The sequence below is a fragment of the Salvelinus alpinus genome, chromosome 1 (genome assembly GCF_045679555.1).
Source record: "Salvelinus alpinus chromosome 1, SLU_Salpinus.1, whole genome shotgun sequence".
Classification (NCBI taxonomy): Eukaryota; Metazoa; Chordata; class Actinopteri; order Salmoniformes; family Salmonidae; genus Salvelinus; species Salvelinus alpinus.
In genome coordinates, this window is record NC_092086.1 from 84,406,928 (window position 1) to 84,423,914 (window position 16,987).

The 16,987-nt window shown below is 41.5% G+C and overlaps 1 protein-coding gene across 2 annotated transcripts in view; it reads left to right on the top strand.

Moving 5' to 3' along the window:
* The window catches only part of LOC139532115 (polypeptide N-acetylgalactosaminyltransferase 10-like), a 124,916-nt gene that overhangs the window by 30,031 nt on the left and 77,898 nt on the right, over window positions 1-16,987 (top strand). Inside the window, exons 1-3 of one of the 2 annotated variants that reach the window (XM_071329296.1) lie at window positions 8,805-9,034; window positions 12,505-12,610; window positions 13,004-13,142. In XM_071329296.1, coding sequence (XP_071185397.1) covers window positions 9,011-9,034; window positions 12,505-12,610; window positions 13,004-13,142 — 269 coding nt within the window. In that variant the 5' untranslated portion in view covers window positions 8,805-9,010. Of the gene's footprint in view, window positions 1-8,804; window positions 9,035-12,504; window positions 12,611-13,003; window positions 13,143-16,987 lie in introns of those variants that run through there. The other variant, XM_071329285.1, reaches the window with a different exon arrangement.

Consider the following 16,987-nt stretch of genomic DNA (forward strand, 5'->3'; position numbering starts at 1 on the left):
AAACGTTACTAATAACCTTTTCCAAACAAGTCAAACAACGTTTATAATCAAACCTTAGGTACCCTAATACGTAAATAAATGATACAATTTAAGACGGAGAATCGCTATTGTCTTTACCGGAGAAAAATACAAAAGAACGCTCTCTCTTCCGCGCTCTTGGAAACACTACAGCCAAAATGCGAGCCACCTAGAAAAACTACTATTTCTGTGTCATTTTTCCAAAAACCAGCATGAAACTCTTTCTAAGACTGTTGACATCTAGTGGAAGCCCTAGGAACTGTGATCTGGGAGGATTTTGCCTTATAATAAAAGTGACAGCCATTAAAAACAGTGGTAGGCTGAACATTTTTCGGGGGGGGGTGGTTTGTCCTCGAGGTTTTACCTGCCATATCAATTATGTTATACTCAGAGATCATTTTAACAGTTTTAGAAACTTTAGAGTGTTTTCTATCCAAATCTACCAATTATATGCATATCCTAGCTTCTGGGCCTGAGTAACAGGCAGTTTACTTTGGGCACACTTTTCATCCGGATGTGAAAATACTGCCCCCTACCCAAGAGAGGTTAACCGCTCAACACAGAATAGCCTCGTGTGCACTCCCTCAAATCATTTGGAGACAATATCTTTTCTATTTTATTCAGCTTTGTTCAATTGTATTCTTCATACTATAAAATCATGCCATGGAATTCTAAGCAAATCTTGTCTACTAAATGAACTAGTGTAGCCCACAGCCATATGGTGTAGCCAGATCAGGACCTAACGTAAGGACAACTTATGCTATTCTGTTCTTCTGAAATAGACTACACTTTCTTCATATCATGTTTCTTTAAATCTGTCTAAAATAAATGGATTTATTGTGCAGGTGTAGGGTATATTACATGGATTTATTAGACTTTTTATAATGTAGATGTTCCAAAGGTCTGCATCAGTGTGGAAGCCAGAAGATGCTAAATGTGTATGTTAATTAACGGTCAATTACCATGAGATAGTCAAGGAAATAACTGCGATCACCAGCTGACCAAATTTCGCCACCGCCACAGCCCTTGGAACACCTCCCTAATATTGAGTTGCTCCCCTCTTTTTGCAGTCAGAACCGCCTGAATTTGTTGTGGCATGGACTCTACAAGGTGTCAAGCGTTCCACAAGGATGCTGGCCCATGTTGACTACAATGCTTCCCACAGTTGCCATTTTGGATGGATGTCCTTTGGGTGGTGGACCATTCTTGATACACACGGGAAACTGTTGAGGGTGAAAAACCCAGCAGCATTGCAGTTCTTGACACACTCAAACCGGTGCGTCTGGCCCCTATTACCATACCCTGTTCAAAGGCACTTGAGTCTTTTGTTGTTCCCATTCACCCTCTGAATGGCACACACACAATCCATGTCTCAATTGTCTCAATGCTTAAAAATCTGTCTTTAACTAAGCTGTTTGGTGCAGTATTTCTCAAGTACATTTTTCTCAAGTACATTTTTTAAAAGTAAATGATTAGTCTCTTGTTGAGTGACACACTTAATTGAAGAATCCCTACTGTTAACCAATCACCGACAAAGGGGCGTAGACTTCGGCTGCTAACTTAACCTTGCCTTGAGAAAAAATGTGTGCATGATAGAGATGAAACATTTCATATCACGATTATAGTGACCAAAATTATCACAGTTATCAATATTATCGCGGTATTGTAAAAATGTGATGGAAATGTTCAAAAAGTACTGATACACACACACACTGAAATCATTTCACCGAGTTTTATATTGAAAACCAACAAACAACAAATGAATTTGGTCCTCTTAGAAGGCTGAAAAATCTCCCGAGTGCTGTCACTGCCTTCCGCCATGTTTTCACACTAAACAACCCACGTTGCATGCTGACCCTGCTTCAGACTGTTGCTAACTTTGGTTGATGCTGGACAGTATTTCCCGTGAGTTTTTCAACCCGTAAAAATCAAACACGGTTTTAATGATAATTCAAATTTGAAAAGGTAATACTATGGTTTATCGTGAAACCGGTAACCGTTTCATCCCTAGTGCACAAATAGCCGAAACAAAATGTTGTCATAATATATGCACGAATTGTTTCGCATGCGGACGCCTTAAGTTGGTATAGGCGGTAGTGCTGGGAATTGCCTGGGACCTCATGATACGATAATATCATGATTCCGAGGTTGCCGATACAGTATTGCGATTCTCACGATTATGTATGTATTGTGATTTGATGTCCCCAACATATTGCTCACTATGTCTGCTGCAGAGATGAAATGAAAATGAGTTTTGATTAGTCATGAAAATAAAAGTGCTGATAACATGTTAGCTCACAATTTAAAAAGACAAAGGAAAAAAATGTTTTTATAAATAATTTTATATATTTTACAAGTTAATACTTGGAGTCAAAGTATTGATTATAATGTTTCTTTAACCTGTCTCGTCCCCTTCATCTACACTGATTGAAGTGGATTTAAGGGATCATAGCTTTCACCTGTTCGGTGTATCATTTAAAGAGCAGGTCTTCCTAATGTTTTGTACACTCGGTGTAATTGGCTGTGCAGTGAAATCATGTCATGATGGATTGCATAAATGCAATATACATTTATACAGTGCTTTTCAATAGGTCTCAAAGTGCTTTACATTGTAGTCTGGGTGTAACTCCACCATCTACCACCAAGCACCCACCTTTTTATAATCTTGTTTTGTATTCATGAATTAAGGCTTACTTTTCTCAGTGTCTCTACCTATTAGCAGCTCTGGTTGAGTGTTTACAGGCCACTCAATGGTTTTGAGTGTAGGCATTGTAACCAGAACCTCCCTCTCATGCCTCTGTCTCTGTCCAGGTTACTGAAGAAATGGAATCTGAACAGTTAAGTGTCCTTGCATGTAGGCTAGAGCCTGGGGGGACATGGAGTAGCTGGAGAGATAATGGCCTCCAGACCACATACAGTACCTGTTGGAAAGTGGACCGTGTGGTGTTTTGGTGACCTCTGGCCAGTGTGCATTGTTATCAGTACTGTGTACTTAGGCCCCTCAGCTGTTTGACAAATAGATTAGTATGTAATTAACAGGGACCTGACCAGAACTACTATTCACTATACTATAGCCTAACTACTACACTCACTCACTCACTCACTCACTCAACCCAACTGTTTAAACTTTTACATAGGCCTTTGATGTATCATCTGTTTGAGAGAAAGGGCTAGCCTAATTGCCTACATACATTGCAAGTACTGATTATACTGTTGGAGGTTGAGGGACCTGGAGGGCTCTCTGGATCAGTTGCCCCCACCTCACCTACCAGGAAGTTGTATTTGTGAGTTTGGTTGTTTGTTTCTCGTCTCAGTGATATCGTTTAGCAGCCTGATTTTAATAATTAATTGTATTCCATGCAATTAGACTTGCCATTTGAATTAAAAGTGTTGTACTCATTGCGTCCTCCCATTGAGGTAATTATTTCCCTATTGTGTTGTGAACCAAATTTGTGACATCTGAACTCTGAAAGGATAGATTTTAGAGCATGAAAGATGAAGTGCTAATGGCTAAATCACTGCATTTGCATTTTTCAAAGGATTAGAAAAGTGTGTGTGCGCAAGCCTTTGGTTTGATATTCTCAGAGGTGTCAAGTGTGAAATGAAACATTGAATTTCCATTGTTTAAACTTTGTAGCACTCAAACCTCTCACTTGTCTCTCACCTCATAGCCGATGGACCTCCTACCTGACACCCAATGTGCCGCCCCCCCCCCCCCTCCCTCAGAGACTGATGTGAGGTATTGTGCAGCCTCATGTGAAGAACCTCTTATTGCATTGAAAGACCAGTGTGTGTGTGTGCAGCTGTTGAGTGTGAGCCGTTTGTGCGCGTGCGTGATCAAGACCTCTCTTACACCGTCCCAGCCTGTCAACAGAACAGACACCATACACAGCTAGGATAAAGTGTTAAAGATAAATTTATTTCTTAATACTTGTCTTCCTTCCTTTTCCACTTCTGCTGTCATAAGAACAGCCTCTGAGAAACGGTGACCAGCGTGGCAGAAAATTAGGAGCACTTGAAGGAGTTTACGTTGCTTTTAATTATAACTGATGGCATTTTTGCTCAAATCGAGTGTAAGGAGAATGGGGTTTATTTAAATCAATTAATCAAATCAAATTTTATTTGTCACATACACATGGTTAGCAGATGTTAATGCGAGTGTAGCGAAATGCCTGTGCTTCTAGTTCCGACAATGCAGCAATAACCAACGAGCAATCCAACCCAACAATTCCACAACTACCACCTTATACACACAAGTGTAAAGGGATAAAGAATATGTACATAAAGATATATGAACGAGTGATGGTACAGAACGGCATAGGCAAGATGCAGCAGATGGTACAGAGCACAGTATATACATATGAGACGAGCAATGTAGGGCATATAAACATAAAGTGGCATAGTTTAAAGTGGCTAGTGATACATGTACTACACAAAGATGGCAAGATGCAGTAGATGATACAGAACACAGTATATACATATACATATGAGATGAGTAATGTAGGGTATGTAAACATTATATTAAGTGGCATTGTTTAAAGTGGCTAGTGATACATTTTTACACCAATTTCCATTATTAAAGTGGCTGGAGTTGAGTCAGTATGTTGGCAGCAGCCACTCAATGTTAGTGGTGGCTGTTTAACAGTCTGATGTCCTTGAGATAGAAGCTGTTTTTCAGTCTCTCGGTCCCTGCTTTGATGCACCTGTACTGACCTCGCCTTCTGGATGATAGCGGGGTGAACAGGCAGTGGCTCGGGTGGTTGTTGTCCTTGATGATCTTTATAGGTGTCCTGGAGGGCAGGTAGTTTGCCCCCGGTGATGCGTTGTGCAGACCTCACTACCCTCTGGAGAGCCTTACGGTTGTGGGCGGAGCAGTTGCCGTACCAGGTGGTGATACAGCCCGACAGGATGCTCTCGATTGTGCATCTGTAGAAGTTTGTGAGTGCTTTTGGTGACAAGCCGAATTTCTTCAGCCTCCTGAGGTTGAAGAGGCGCTGCTGCGCCTTCTTCACAACGCTGTCTGTGTGAGTGGACCAATTCAGTTTGTCCGTGATGTGTACGCCGAGGAACTTAACTTACTACCCTTTCCACTACTGTCCCATCGATGTGGATAAGGGGGTGCTCCCTCTGCTGTTTCCTGAAGTCCACAATCATCTCCTTTGTTTTGTTGACGTTGAGTGTGAGGTTATTTTCCTGACACCACACTCCGAGGGCCCTCACGTCCTCCCTGTAGGCCGTCTCGTCGTTGTTGGTAATCAAGCCTACGACTGTAGTGTCGTCCGCAAACTTGATGATTGAGTTGGAGGCGTGCATGGCCACGCAGTCGTGGGTGAACAGGGAGTACAGGAGAGGGCTCAGAACGCACCCTTGTCGGGCCCCAGTGTTGAAGATCGGTGGGGTGGAGATGTTGTTACCTACCCTCACCACCTGGGGGCGGCCCGTCAGGAAGTCCAGGACCCAGTTGCACAGGGCGGGGTCGAGACCCAGGGTCTCGAGCTTGATGACGAGTTTGGAGGGTACTATGGTGTTAAATGCTGAGCTGTAGTCGATGAACAGCATTCTCACATAGGTATTCCTCTTGTCCAGATGAGTTAGGGCAGTGTGCAGTGTGGTTGCGATTGCGTCGTCTGTGGACCTATTGGGGCGGTAAGCAAATTGGAGTGGGTCTAGGGTGTCAGGTAGGGTGGAGGTGATATGGTCCTTGACTAGTCTCTCAAAGCACTTCATGATGACGGAAGTGAGTGCTACGGGGCGGTAGTCGTTTAGCTCAGTTACCTTAGCTTTCTTGGGAACAGGCACAATGGTGGCCCTCTTGAAGCATGTGGGAACAGCAGACTGGGATAAGGATTGATTGAATATGTCCGTAAACACACCAGCCAGCTGGTCTGCGCATGCACTGAGGACGCGGCTGGGAATGCCGTCTGGGTCTGCAGCCTTGTGAGGGTTAACACGTTTAAATGTTTTACTCACCTCGGCTGCAGTGAAGGAGAGAGCCCGCAGGTTTTTGTAGCGGGCCGTGTCAGTGGCACTGTATTGTCCTCAAAGCGAGCAAAAAAGTTGTTTAGTCTGTCTGGGAGCAAGACATCCTGGTCCGCGTGGACCAATCAGGCATGGGCATCTGTGTTTGAGTCTTAAAAAAATAAATGATGACTAGTGATCGGGGGGTGGATATAGTAGAGTATTGCAATATTATTTTTTACAATATTATATAGATTCTGAGACTCCCAAGTATCGAGTTGCTAGGTACATAATGTTTGCGAAAATTGCTCTGAAACACTTTTGTCCTATATCTTGTTCTCCATCTTGTATTTAAATGGTGAGCCAACATGTTTTCAGCACTTATTTCCATGACTGATCAACACTCGTTTTTTCATGGCTCTCTCTGACATATACAGTGCATTGGGAAAGTATTCAGACCCCTTCACTTTTTCTACATTTTGTTATGTTTACAGCTAGGGATGCACGATATATATCGGTGAATGTATCAGAATCGGCTGATATTAGCTAAAAATGGCAACATCGGTATCGGCCCGATGTCTGTCTAGTTTAACACATATGTTAAAAACCGATGTCAAAGCTACCGTGCATACCTATACAACTTAGGTACATGACGTAATGAAGCCACGTAAAATGTTATATGTGCAACACAGCATTCCTGACCTAGCCCACACAATGTCTGCTGTGTGGATCAAGCAGTCAACAAGTCGAGCAGTCATTTGAAAGAGTAAGAACATTTCAGCGAGACAACGCAAAGGCAAAATCCATTAACATCTATTTTACATAGGTTTAAAGATTAACTTCTTGTGAATCCAACCACGGTGTCAGATTTAAAAAATGCTTGACGGCGAAGCATACCTTACGATTATTTGAGAACATAGCCCAGTGGACAAATTATTACAAACAGTAACCAGCCAACTAGAAGAGTTACACAAGTCAGAAATAGAGCTAAAATTAATCCCTTTGATGATCTTCATATGGTTGCACTCAGCAGACATTCATTTACTCAATAAATGTTCCTTTTGTTCGATAGTCTCTTTATATCCAATATATCGTGTTTTCTTCAGTAATCCACAGGCTCAAACGCAGACAAAAAATCCAAATTGTATCCGTAAAGTTCATAGAAACATGTCAAACGATGTTTATATTCAATCCTCAGGTTGTTTTTAGCATAAATAATCGATAATATTTCAACCCGACAATAACGTAGTCAATATAAAAGGTAAACAAAGGCACTCTCTCGGTCTCGTGCATGAAAAAGCTCTGACACTTTAGGGTCCACTCATTCAAACTGCTGTTACTTCCTCATTTTTCAGAATACAAGCCTGAAACAATTTCTAAAGACTGTTGACATCTAGTGGAAAGCATAGGAACTGCAATTTGAGTCCTAAGTCAATGGATACTGTAATGGCATTGAATAGAATACTACAAAACCAACAAAAAAAACTTCTTCCCGAATGGATTTTTCTCAGGTTTTTGCCTGCCATTTTTTTCTGTTATACTCACACTATTTTAACAGTTTTGGAAATGTTAGAGTGTTTTCTATCCAAATCTACCAGTTATATGCATATCATATCATCTGGACCTCGAGAAGCAGGCTGTTTAATTTGGGCATGCTTTTCATCCAAAATTCCGAATGCTGCCCCCTACCCTAGAGAAGTTAACGCCAACATAATGGAGTTCATTGCCCTTGAAAATCAACCGTTCTCTGTCGTGGGTGATGTTGGATTTTGCTGGCTGGTCGAGCACTGGTTCACACTACCAAGTGTGCTTTTTTTTTCAGATGTTGCCCTACCGGAGTTACACAGTAATAACGTCACTGCTATTAGCTTCACGACATACATACTATGGAACGCCGTTTGGGTCTTTGCGTGTCAAAAAAGATACAGTAGCACTGTCAAAGCTGTACAAAAAAAGTCTGCAAACACCAGCCACGAACGATGTGTTTACAATACCGCGTTGGTAATAAAGCATAATTTGTTCGACCGCAAAGTCCACTTTTGTGCCTAATCTTTGTGGCTAGCTTCACATAGATGGGTCCGACCACCATTAATCAAATAAGAACTGTCTTATAAATTAGGGTTATTTTAGATGACACCTATAATAATACATATAAGCTAGCTAACTATAGCTTCTAAAACAAATGGTCGTTTTGCTATGTTTTTGGGGAAGAACATTGTTTGCATCCATGAGCTAGGTAGCTTTAAAAAATAAAAAATGTATGACCAGCACTGTAAGCACGCGAGATAACTTTACCAGCATCATAGCAAACGTATCGATGAATCATTGTGACATGAGTGAGTGTAATAACTACTTTAAAAAATTATGAACGCGTTAAATTAATGTGACGTGCAGTCATTCGTGTCCTGATTGGTCAACAAGCTTATTTGACATGTCAAATAGTGTTATTTGACATGTCAAATAGTGTTATTTGACACGCAAAGACCCAAACGGCGTTCCATAGAAATCCTGGTTGAGAATGAAACGACTGAACAAAGAAACAGCACAGCAAGTAAGTGAAAGAAATAGGTTTTGAATATGTTTTACTGGTAATGGGGACATGCGTAAATGCCAACAAAATAACTTGTGTGTGTGTGTAACCTTTATTTAACTAGGCAAGTCGTTTAAGAACAAATTCTTATTTACAATGACGGCCCGGATGACGCTGGGCCAATTGTGCGCCGCCTTATGGGAGTCCCAATCACGGCCGGATTTGAAACAGGGACTGTTTTTACGCCTCTTGCACTGAGATGCAGTGCCTTAGACCACAGTGTCCATGTGTGTTAACTATTTAAGAAAGCATGAGGTTGATATGTGATTTTCCACAACAGCCAAGACAACGCAGGAGTGGCTTCGGGACAAGTCTCTGAATGTCCTTGAGTGGCCCAGCCAGAGCCCAGACTTGAACTCGAGCGAACATCTCTGGAGAGAAATTAATAGTTGTGCAGCAACGCTCTCCATCCAACCTTACAGAGCTTGAGAGGATCTGCAGAGAATGGGAGAAACTCCACAAATACAGGTGTGCAAAGCTTGTAGCATCATACCTAAGAAGAGTCAAAGGTGCTTCAACAAACTATAGTAAAGTGTCTGATTATGTAAATGTGATATTTCAGTTTATTTGTAATACATTTTCCCAAAATTAAAAATAAATAATGTTTTTGCGTTGTCATTATGGGGTATTGTGTGTAGATGGATGAGGGGGAAAAACAAATTAACTTCTACTTGCTACGCATCCCGGATCCGGGAGCACCCCCATCAGTAAAAAAAGCTGACTAGCATAGCCTAGCATAGCGCCACAAGTAAATACTAGCATCTAAATATCATTAAATCACAAGTCCAAGACACCAGATGAAAGATACACATCTTGTGAATCCAGACAGCATTTCAGATTTTTTAAATGTTTTACAGGGAAGACACAATATGTAAATCTATTAGCTAACCACGATAGCAAAAGACAACTTTTTTCCCCCACCATTTTTTTCCTGCATGGGTAGCTATCACAATTTCGACCAAATAAAGATATATATAGCAACTAACCAAGAAACAACTTCATAAGATCACAGTCTGATACAATAAATATGTTATAGCATATGTTTTTTTAGAAAAATGTGCATATTTCAGGTATAAATCACAGTTCTACATTGCAGCTGCAATCTGAAATAGTGCCGAAGCTGCCAGAATAATTACAGAGACCAACGTCAAATACCTAATTACTCATCTTAAAACATTTCTGAAAAATACACAGCGTACAGCAAATGAAAGCCCAACATCTTGTGAATCCAGCCGATATTTCAGATTTTTTAAGTGTTTTACAGCGAAAACACAATATAGCATTATATTAGCTTACCACAATAGCCAGAAACACAAGCAATTTACCAGCAGCAAAGGTTAGCGATCGTAACAATCCAGCAAAAGATATATCATTTTTGACTAACCTTGATATACTTCATCAGATGACAGTCCTGTAACATCATATTACACAATGCATATAGGTTTTGTTCGAAAATGTGCATATTTAGCAGCACAAATCGTGGTTATACAATGTGATCAGTAGCAACAGTTCATGCATTCTGGCCGGCGCCATCTTGGAGAGGCACCTAATCTAATCAATAAATAATCGTAAACTTGACTAAAAAATACAGGTTGGACAGCAAATGAAAGATGCATTAGTTATTAATGCAACCGCTGAGTTAGATTTTTAAAATTAACGTTACTAGACATACAGTGTGCGTTACAGCCAGACTAGTGCCGCAATTAATGGCGTACAAATCCATTTACATTTTTCCACATAAATACGGAATAACATCATAAATAGCTCTTACTTTTGGACGAGCTTCCATCAGAATCTTGGGCAAGTTGTCCTTTGTCCAAAAGAATCGTTGCTCGGTTGTAAAACGTCGTCTTCAACTTTGGAACTAGCAGCTAACAATAGCTATGTGGCGCAGACATGCCCAAATCCTCAAAACGCAATACTAAGGAAATTCCGAAAATAGCAATATACTCGCATAAACTGATATAACTTCGTTATGATGTTTCTAACACCTATATCGAATTAAATCACAGAAGGATATAACTTAGGCCTATAACGAGAGCTTTTGAGCATGCCATCCTGAGGTCCTCCATTGCGTCTTGACGAACGTCGAAAGGAGCGCTCCCCCCATGCCATGTCCTTTTATAAGGTCTGAGATCTACGTAGAAACTCCATTCCAATTCTCATTGGTTACTGACATCCAGGGGAAGGCGGGTGCAGTTCATGTCGACCCATAGGATACATACAGAGCTTTAAACTGATCTGAGAACAGAGCCTCGTTTTCAGACCTTCGCAGTTCCTGTCATGAATTTCGCTGCAGAAAGAGTTCTGTTTCACCCACAGACATAATTCAAACGGTTTTAGAAACTAGAGATTGTTTTCTATCCAATACTAATAATAATATGCATATTGTACGAGCAAGAATTGAGTACGAGGCAGTTTAATTTGGGAACGATAAATGGTAACGTTGAAACAGCACCCCCTATATTGAGAAAAGGTTAATACATTTTAGAATAAGGTGGCAACTAGTGATGGACCGATATGACATTTTTGGCTGATACCGATATTTTCCTTGCAAAAAAAAAAGATACCAATATCAGATATTAAACATTTTAGCGACCTTTAAAGCATTATAGTACAGTTAAATCTGCACAGCCAACTAATTGCCGTCTACACACTATCTGCTGACTGCCACGTATACAAAAAGGATGTGCTTCTCTATAAAAGCTGAGAATCGACACTGTTCGTTGAGCTTTCAACTATGCGCTGTTAAGTGGATGGTTGATAATACATTTTTGCAAATCTTTATAATATACTTTAAGTATCTGCAGTTTCTCTCATCTTATAGAATTGCTACCATAGTGCTTAGGGTTGTTGTCCTGTTGGAAGGTGAACCTTCACCCCAGTCTGAGTTTCTGAGCGCTCTGGAGCAGGTTTTAATTGAGGATCTCTCTGTATTTTGCTCTGTTCATCTTTCCGTTGATCCTTACTAGTCTCCCAGTCCCTGCCGCTGAAAAACATCCACACAGCATGAGGCTGCCACCCATGCTTCACCATAGTGATGGTATTGGACAGGTGATGAGGTGCATGGTTTCCTCCAGACATGACACTTGGCATTCAGGCCAAAGAGTTCATTCTTGGTTTCATCAGACCAGAGAATCTTGTTTCTCATTGTCTGAGAGTCTTAGGTGCATTTTGGCAAGCTCCAAGCGGTCTGTTGTGTGCCTTTTATTGAGGAGTGGCTTCCGTCTGGCCACTCTATCATAAATACCTGATTGGTGGAGTTCTGCAAAGATGGTTGTCCTTCTGGAAGGTTCTCCCATCTCCACAGAGGAACTCTGGGGCTCTGTCAGAGTGACCATCGCATTCTTGGTCACCTCCCTGACCAAGGCTCTTCTCCCCCAATTGCTTAGTTCGGCCTAGGCGGCCAGCTCTAGAAAGAGTCTTGGTGGTTCCATACTAATGTAAATAAGGTATTTCTGTTTATTTTTTAATTTCTAATACATTTGCAAAAATGTCAACCTTTTTTTGGTTTGTTATTATGGGGTATTGTGTGTAGATTGAGTGTCAATGTATTTAATCCATTTTCGACATAATAAAAAGTGAAGGGGTCTGAATACTTTCCAAATGCACTGTAGTGACAATCAGTAGACTACATGTATATATATATTTTTTTTGCCAGGTTCTCTGCAGTTGGATAATGGACAACTGTTTTTCATTATCTGGTTGTTTCTGGTATGCTTTCAGAATGTGATAATGTTAGCTACTTGAGCATCAAGCCTGACAGGCTCTGGCAGAAGGGTTGCTGGTTTGTTAGATGTCTTGATGTGCGACCCTTTGTTCCCGTGTGTCGGTGTGTATGTGTGTCGGTATGTGTATGTGTGCATTTTACCCTCTGTGTGATACCCTCTGTGTGTATGTCCTGATGTGTGACTCCCTGTTGCTGTGTGTTTTGGCAGGGATTGAACGTCAGGCCTCGGAATAATGCCCAGCTGGGGCGGGACGGCGTGCGGCGGAAAGACTGGCACGACTACGATGCAATTAGGAGAGACGCTACTCGCTCTGGTAGGACAGAACTTCAGGAAGTCCCTCCCCCATATTCCCTTTTAGTTTGAGGTTTGAAGCCCACAACTAATATACTACGATAACAAATGATTCCTCACAAGACACGTGTGTAGGAACATGAGCTTTTCGGAAGAAAAGTGTGATTATAGCACAAAGCCATTAAAATTGATGTGTTCGACAGACTGCAAGACATTTCCAAGTTCCTTATGGTTCATTCAGCAGGTACTGTACTTCAGACCGAAGATATTTTACCTGACATTAAGTCCAGGTACTTTCACGGTCTGTCAGAGAAAAGCAGATGGTTGGCGCAAGGCATTTTGTCCCTAGTCTTCCTCAAACACCATCGTTGCAGTCTTGTCTGTTCTCTCGGTGTGTGTGTGTGTGTGTGTGTAGGTAACGGCGAGCAGGGGAAGCCTTTTCCGCTGACCGACGCTGACCGGGTGGACCAGGCCTACAGGGAGAATGGGTTCAACATCTACGTCAGCGATAGGATCTCCCTCAATCGCTCTGTCGCAGACATCCGGCACCCTAAGTGAGTGTGTCTTTTTCGCTTTTAAATTACCCCACTTGTCAACTCACACATTCCTCCCAAAAGATAAGTATAGTTTAGTCAGTTGTTTCACATTCTCCTGATGATCCATAAGCAAAATAACTATGAGCATTAGGTGTAAGGTGTTTTTCTCCTAATGGCTTGGTGTAATTTGTATTTCATTCCTATTTGAGGATGTAGCTACTTTCCTTATAAGCCAATGAGTGAAAGGGGACTATGCTTTAGCTTTAATCATGCATTTAGCTTTCTTTCAAATCGCTGTTGGGTCGGTGCCGTGAATCCTCCTCTTAGACCAGTTATCCCTGTTTTTTGTATGTCTCTGACATATGAACACAGTTTTTTACCAGAGGACATACTTGTCTGACTCTTCACCTCTTCCCTACTTACTCACTCTTCTCTCCAAACTGTCATTTTTCTCTTCATGTCCTTTACAAAGAAAGGAGCTGTCAATTGGGACCTTGAGTTGCCTTTACCTTAACAATGCAGCAGGAGTCCAATCTTCGATTCCTCTTTCCCTGCTCTTTCCTTTCCTTGTTCTATGTCTATGAGGACAATTACAAAACCCTAACCAATACTCTGACCTTATATTCCCCAGCTATGTTTTCAATGGGGAATCAATTGTGACCGACTGGCTCGATTCGGTTTTATATGGCAAAATTAGATTTTTTTTTATTTTTTTACTTGGGATAGAAGTAGAGACTTGTAGCTAGAAAATGGTATATCATACACTACATTTGAGGAACAATGGGGAAAGTAATTCTGCTTTGAGAGTTGATAAACTTGTAACCCCATGTTTGAGAAAATGGCAATTTAATATTTTGGTACACGTACTAGAGAACTCTTCTTTGTCCATTCAGCATGTTCACACCTGCTTAAGCCTTAGCTGCACCCATCTTTGTAAGGATTCACACACATGACGTCAGAAGCCTGGTGGTCCAAAATAGCATAAATAAACCCATCTGTTGGAAAATGTATTTAGTGTATGTCAATCTAGCAACCCAGGCAACTAAAAGCAACTTTCTAATTTCTAGCTAATGTTAAGCTAGCTGGCTAGCCAGCTCAAATAATGACCACAACATATAGCTAACAACGTCTTAACTTGAGCTAATTTGTATTCATTATTACAGGAAAATAAACATGCATCAAGATTACAAGTCAATGGCAAGCTAATTATAGTAAATAGCTTATGGTTGTGAGTGTGACAAAATAAGATCAGGGCATTCTACCGGAGATTTTTTAGAACTTGGACACTGTCTTGTTGGCCTAACGTTATATCATAATTTGACTTTGGTGCAGGTCATGGTTTTCTTCACATTACTGTCTCTGTTAAACACACACTACATCAAATAAAATCAAAGTTTATTTGTCACATGCACAGGATAAAGATGGTGTACATAGTACAGTGAAATGGTATCTGCAGAGTGGAGTCTTTTGTTTAGACATCTAGCTAGCTAAACAATGACCCATAATCCCAACTCATGATGTTACTACCTAGCATGAATCTGCAGGTAGCTAACCAACTAGATTCAATGTGTTAGCTAGCTAACATTAGGCTATAACAAGCCATGCAAATGGCTCTGAGATACGAATAATTTTACTACACAGATTGTACACAACTTTAGCTAGCGAGCTAGCTAACAGCACACTTACTTGCAATGAAATTAATTTGCTGACAAAATTGGAAACATATAATATCTGAAAATGTTGCTAGCTAGACTAACCTGTATACATGGATGAATGCTTCTCCCTCTGTCACGGATGCCATGGTTACTCTTAGTTTGAAGATGTAATCCGTTATACAACGGCCTTCTGTGTGTTCTCTTTACGACTCCCTCCATATTTGCAATCAAATGCCTGATTTTTTTTCTCCATATCCTTAGCTATAAAAACATCCCCGTAGCATAGTGCTGCCACCACCATGCTTCACTGTAGGGATGGTACCATGTTTCCTCCAGACGTGACGCTTGGCATTCAGGCCAGAGTTCAATCTCGGTTTCATCAGACCAGGAATCTTGTTTCTCATGGTCTGAGAGTCCTTTAAGTGCCTTTTGGCAAACTCGAAGTGGGGGGTGGGGGAATCATGTGCTTTTTACTGAGTGGCTTCTGTCTGGCCACTCTACCATAAAGGCCTGATTAGTTGTGCTGTAGAGATGGTTGTACTTCTGGAAGGTTCTCCCATCTCCACAGAGGAGCTCTGTCAGTGACCATCGGGTTCTTGGACATATTCCTGATCAAGGCCCTTCTCCTCCGATTGCTCAGTTTGGCTGTGCGGCCAGCTCTAGGAAGAGTCTTGGTGGTTTCAAACTTCTTCCATTTCAGAATGAGGCCACTGTTTTCTTGGGGACCTTCAATGCCTCGACACAATCCTGTCTCGGAGCTCTACGGACAATTCCTTCGACTTGATGGCTTGGTTTTTGCTCTGACATGCACTGTCAACTGTGGGACCTTATATAGACAGGTGTGTGCCTTTCCAAATCATATCCAATCAATTGAATTTAACACAGGTGGACTGCTAGTTGTAGAAGCAAAGTGTCTCAATACTTCTGTAAATAAGGTATTTGTTTTTTTGTTTTTCATAAATTTTCTAAAAAGCTGTTTTTCAGTTTGTAATTATGGGGTATTGTGTGTTGATGGATGAGGATAAAAATATTGAATCCATTTTAGAATGAGGCTGTAATGTACCAAAATGTGGAAAAAGGCCAGGGGTCGGAATACTTTCCGAACGCACTGTATAATGAATTGTCACTGCCAGTAGAGAATAGCATGTTCCCTAAGCTGTTCCAGGGTGTGTGTTGTCTGGGTCTTAGTATCCAGGGCCTTGTGGTTTCCTCTGGGTACATTTCCCCGAGCCTTTTTTCAGTGAATAGAGCCTCTGAGGAACAGGCTGTTGCTATTCAGTGCTCTAGCAGTCTCCCTTGGAGCAGCCTGTTGATGTTCTTACAGCTATGGGAATCACAGGTTGGCCACATGGGTCCCTTAACTCCCTCCGATCTGCCTAATTTGTTTAATAAAGTGTAATGAAGCGGCAGCTTATTGCCGGCCCGCCTTCGCTGTCACTCTTCCGGGCTCTTTGTGGCTGGCATCTCACTTTTACTATTTAAAAAATATATATTTATGAAAACAATCCTCTCTTCTACTCCCTCTCTCAATCCTTTGTAGCCCTGCTAAGGAGCCTGCGTAGTCTGGTTAGGGAGTAATTGGTTTATTTCGCTCTCTCGCTCTCTCTCTCGCTCTCTCGCTCTCTCAGCTCTGTCTGTCTACGTGAAAAAGTGAGGGATGATGAGTAATGATGAAGAGGCTGTGGCAGAAGCTTGGCCTTCCAACGGCTGAAGTGACACCCAACTGTCACAGTCCCTGTCGTTCTGTGTCAGTTAGACCAATCAGCCGGCCACATCTGCTCTCCAATACCCAATCGGTGGCCCTGTCTGCCCTGGAGGCCCGCACTCGCCTGGTGATTGGCATGTTGTCACCGCCAGAGGCGTGGAGCGGATATCTGATCTTGACACATTCGATTTGTTGATGTTTGCGCTGCGACAGAATTCCAATGAAGGAAGCCACATAATTCCACAGGGTGTAGTACAATGCCAGGAAATGTGGGTGGGTTGGAAATTGGTTTGAGCAACACAGTCTGTCTCAGTTGTCTCTGTTTTACGACAAATTAGATTTGGGCTAGTGCTCTGCTCTAGCACTCATTTCACTCATGAACCAGAGACTGGCGGTGCTCATTCTGCCCCATCAAAGCGCTTTCATTATCTGCAATGATTACTTCAATATACAGTAATCATATTATATAATATCGCAATATACTTACTGTTTATCATTGTGTC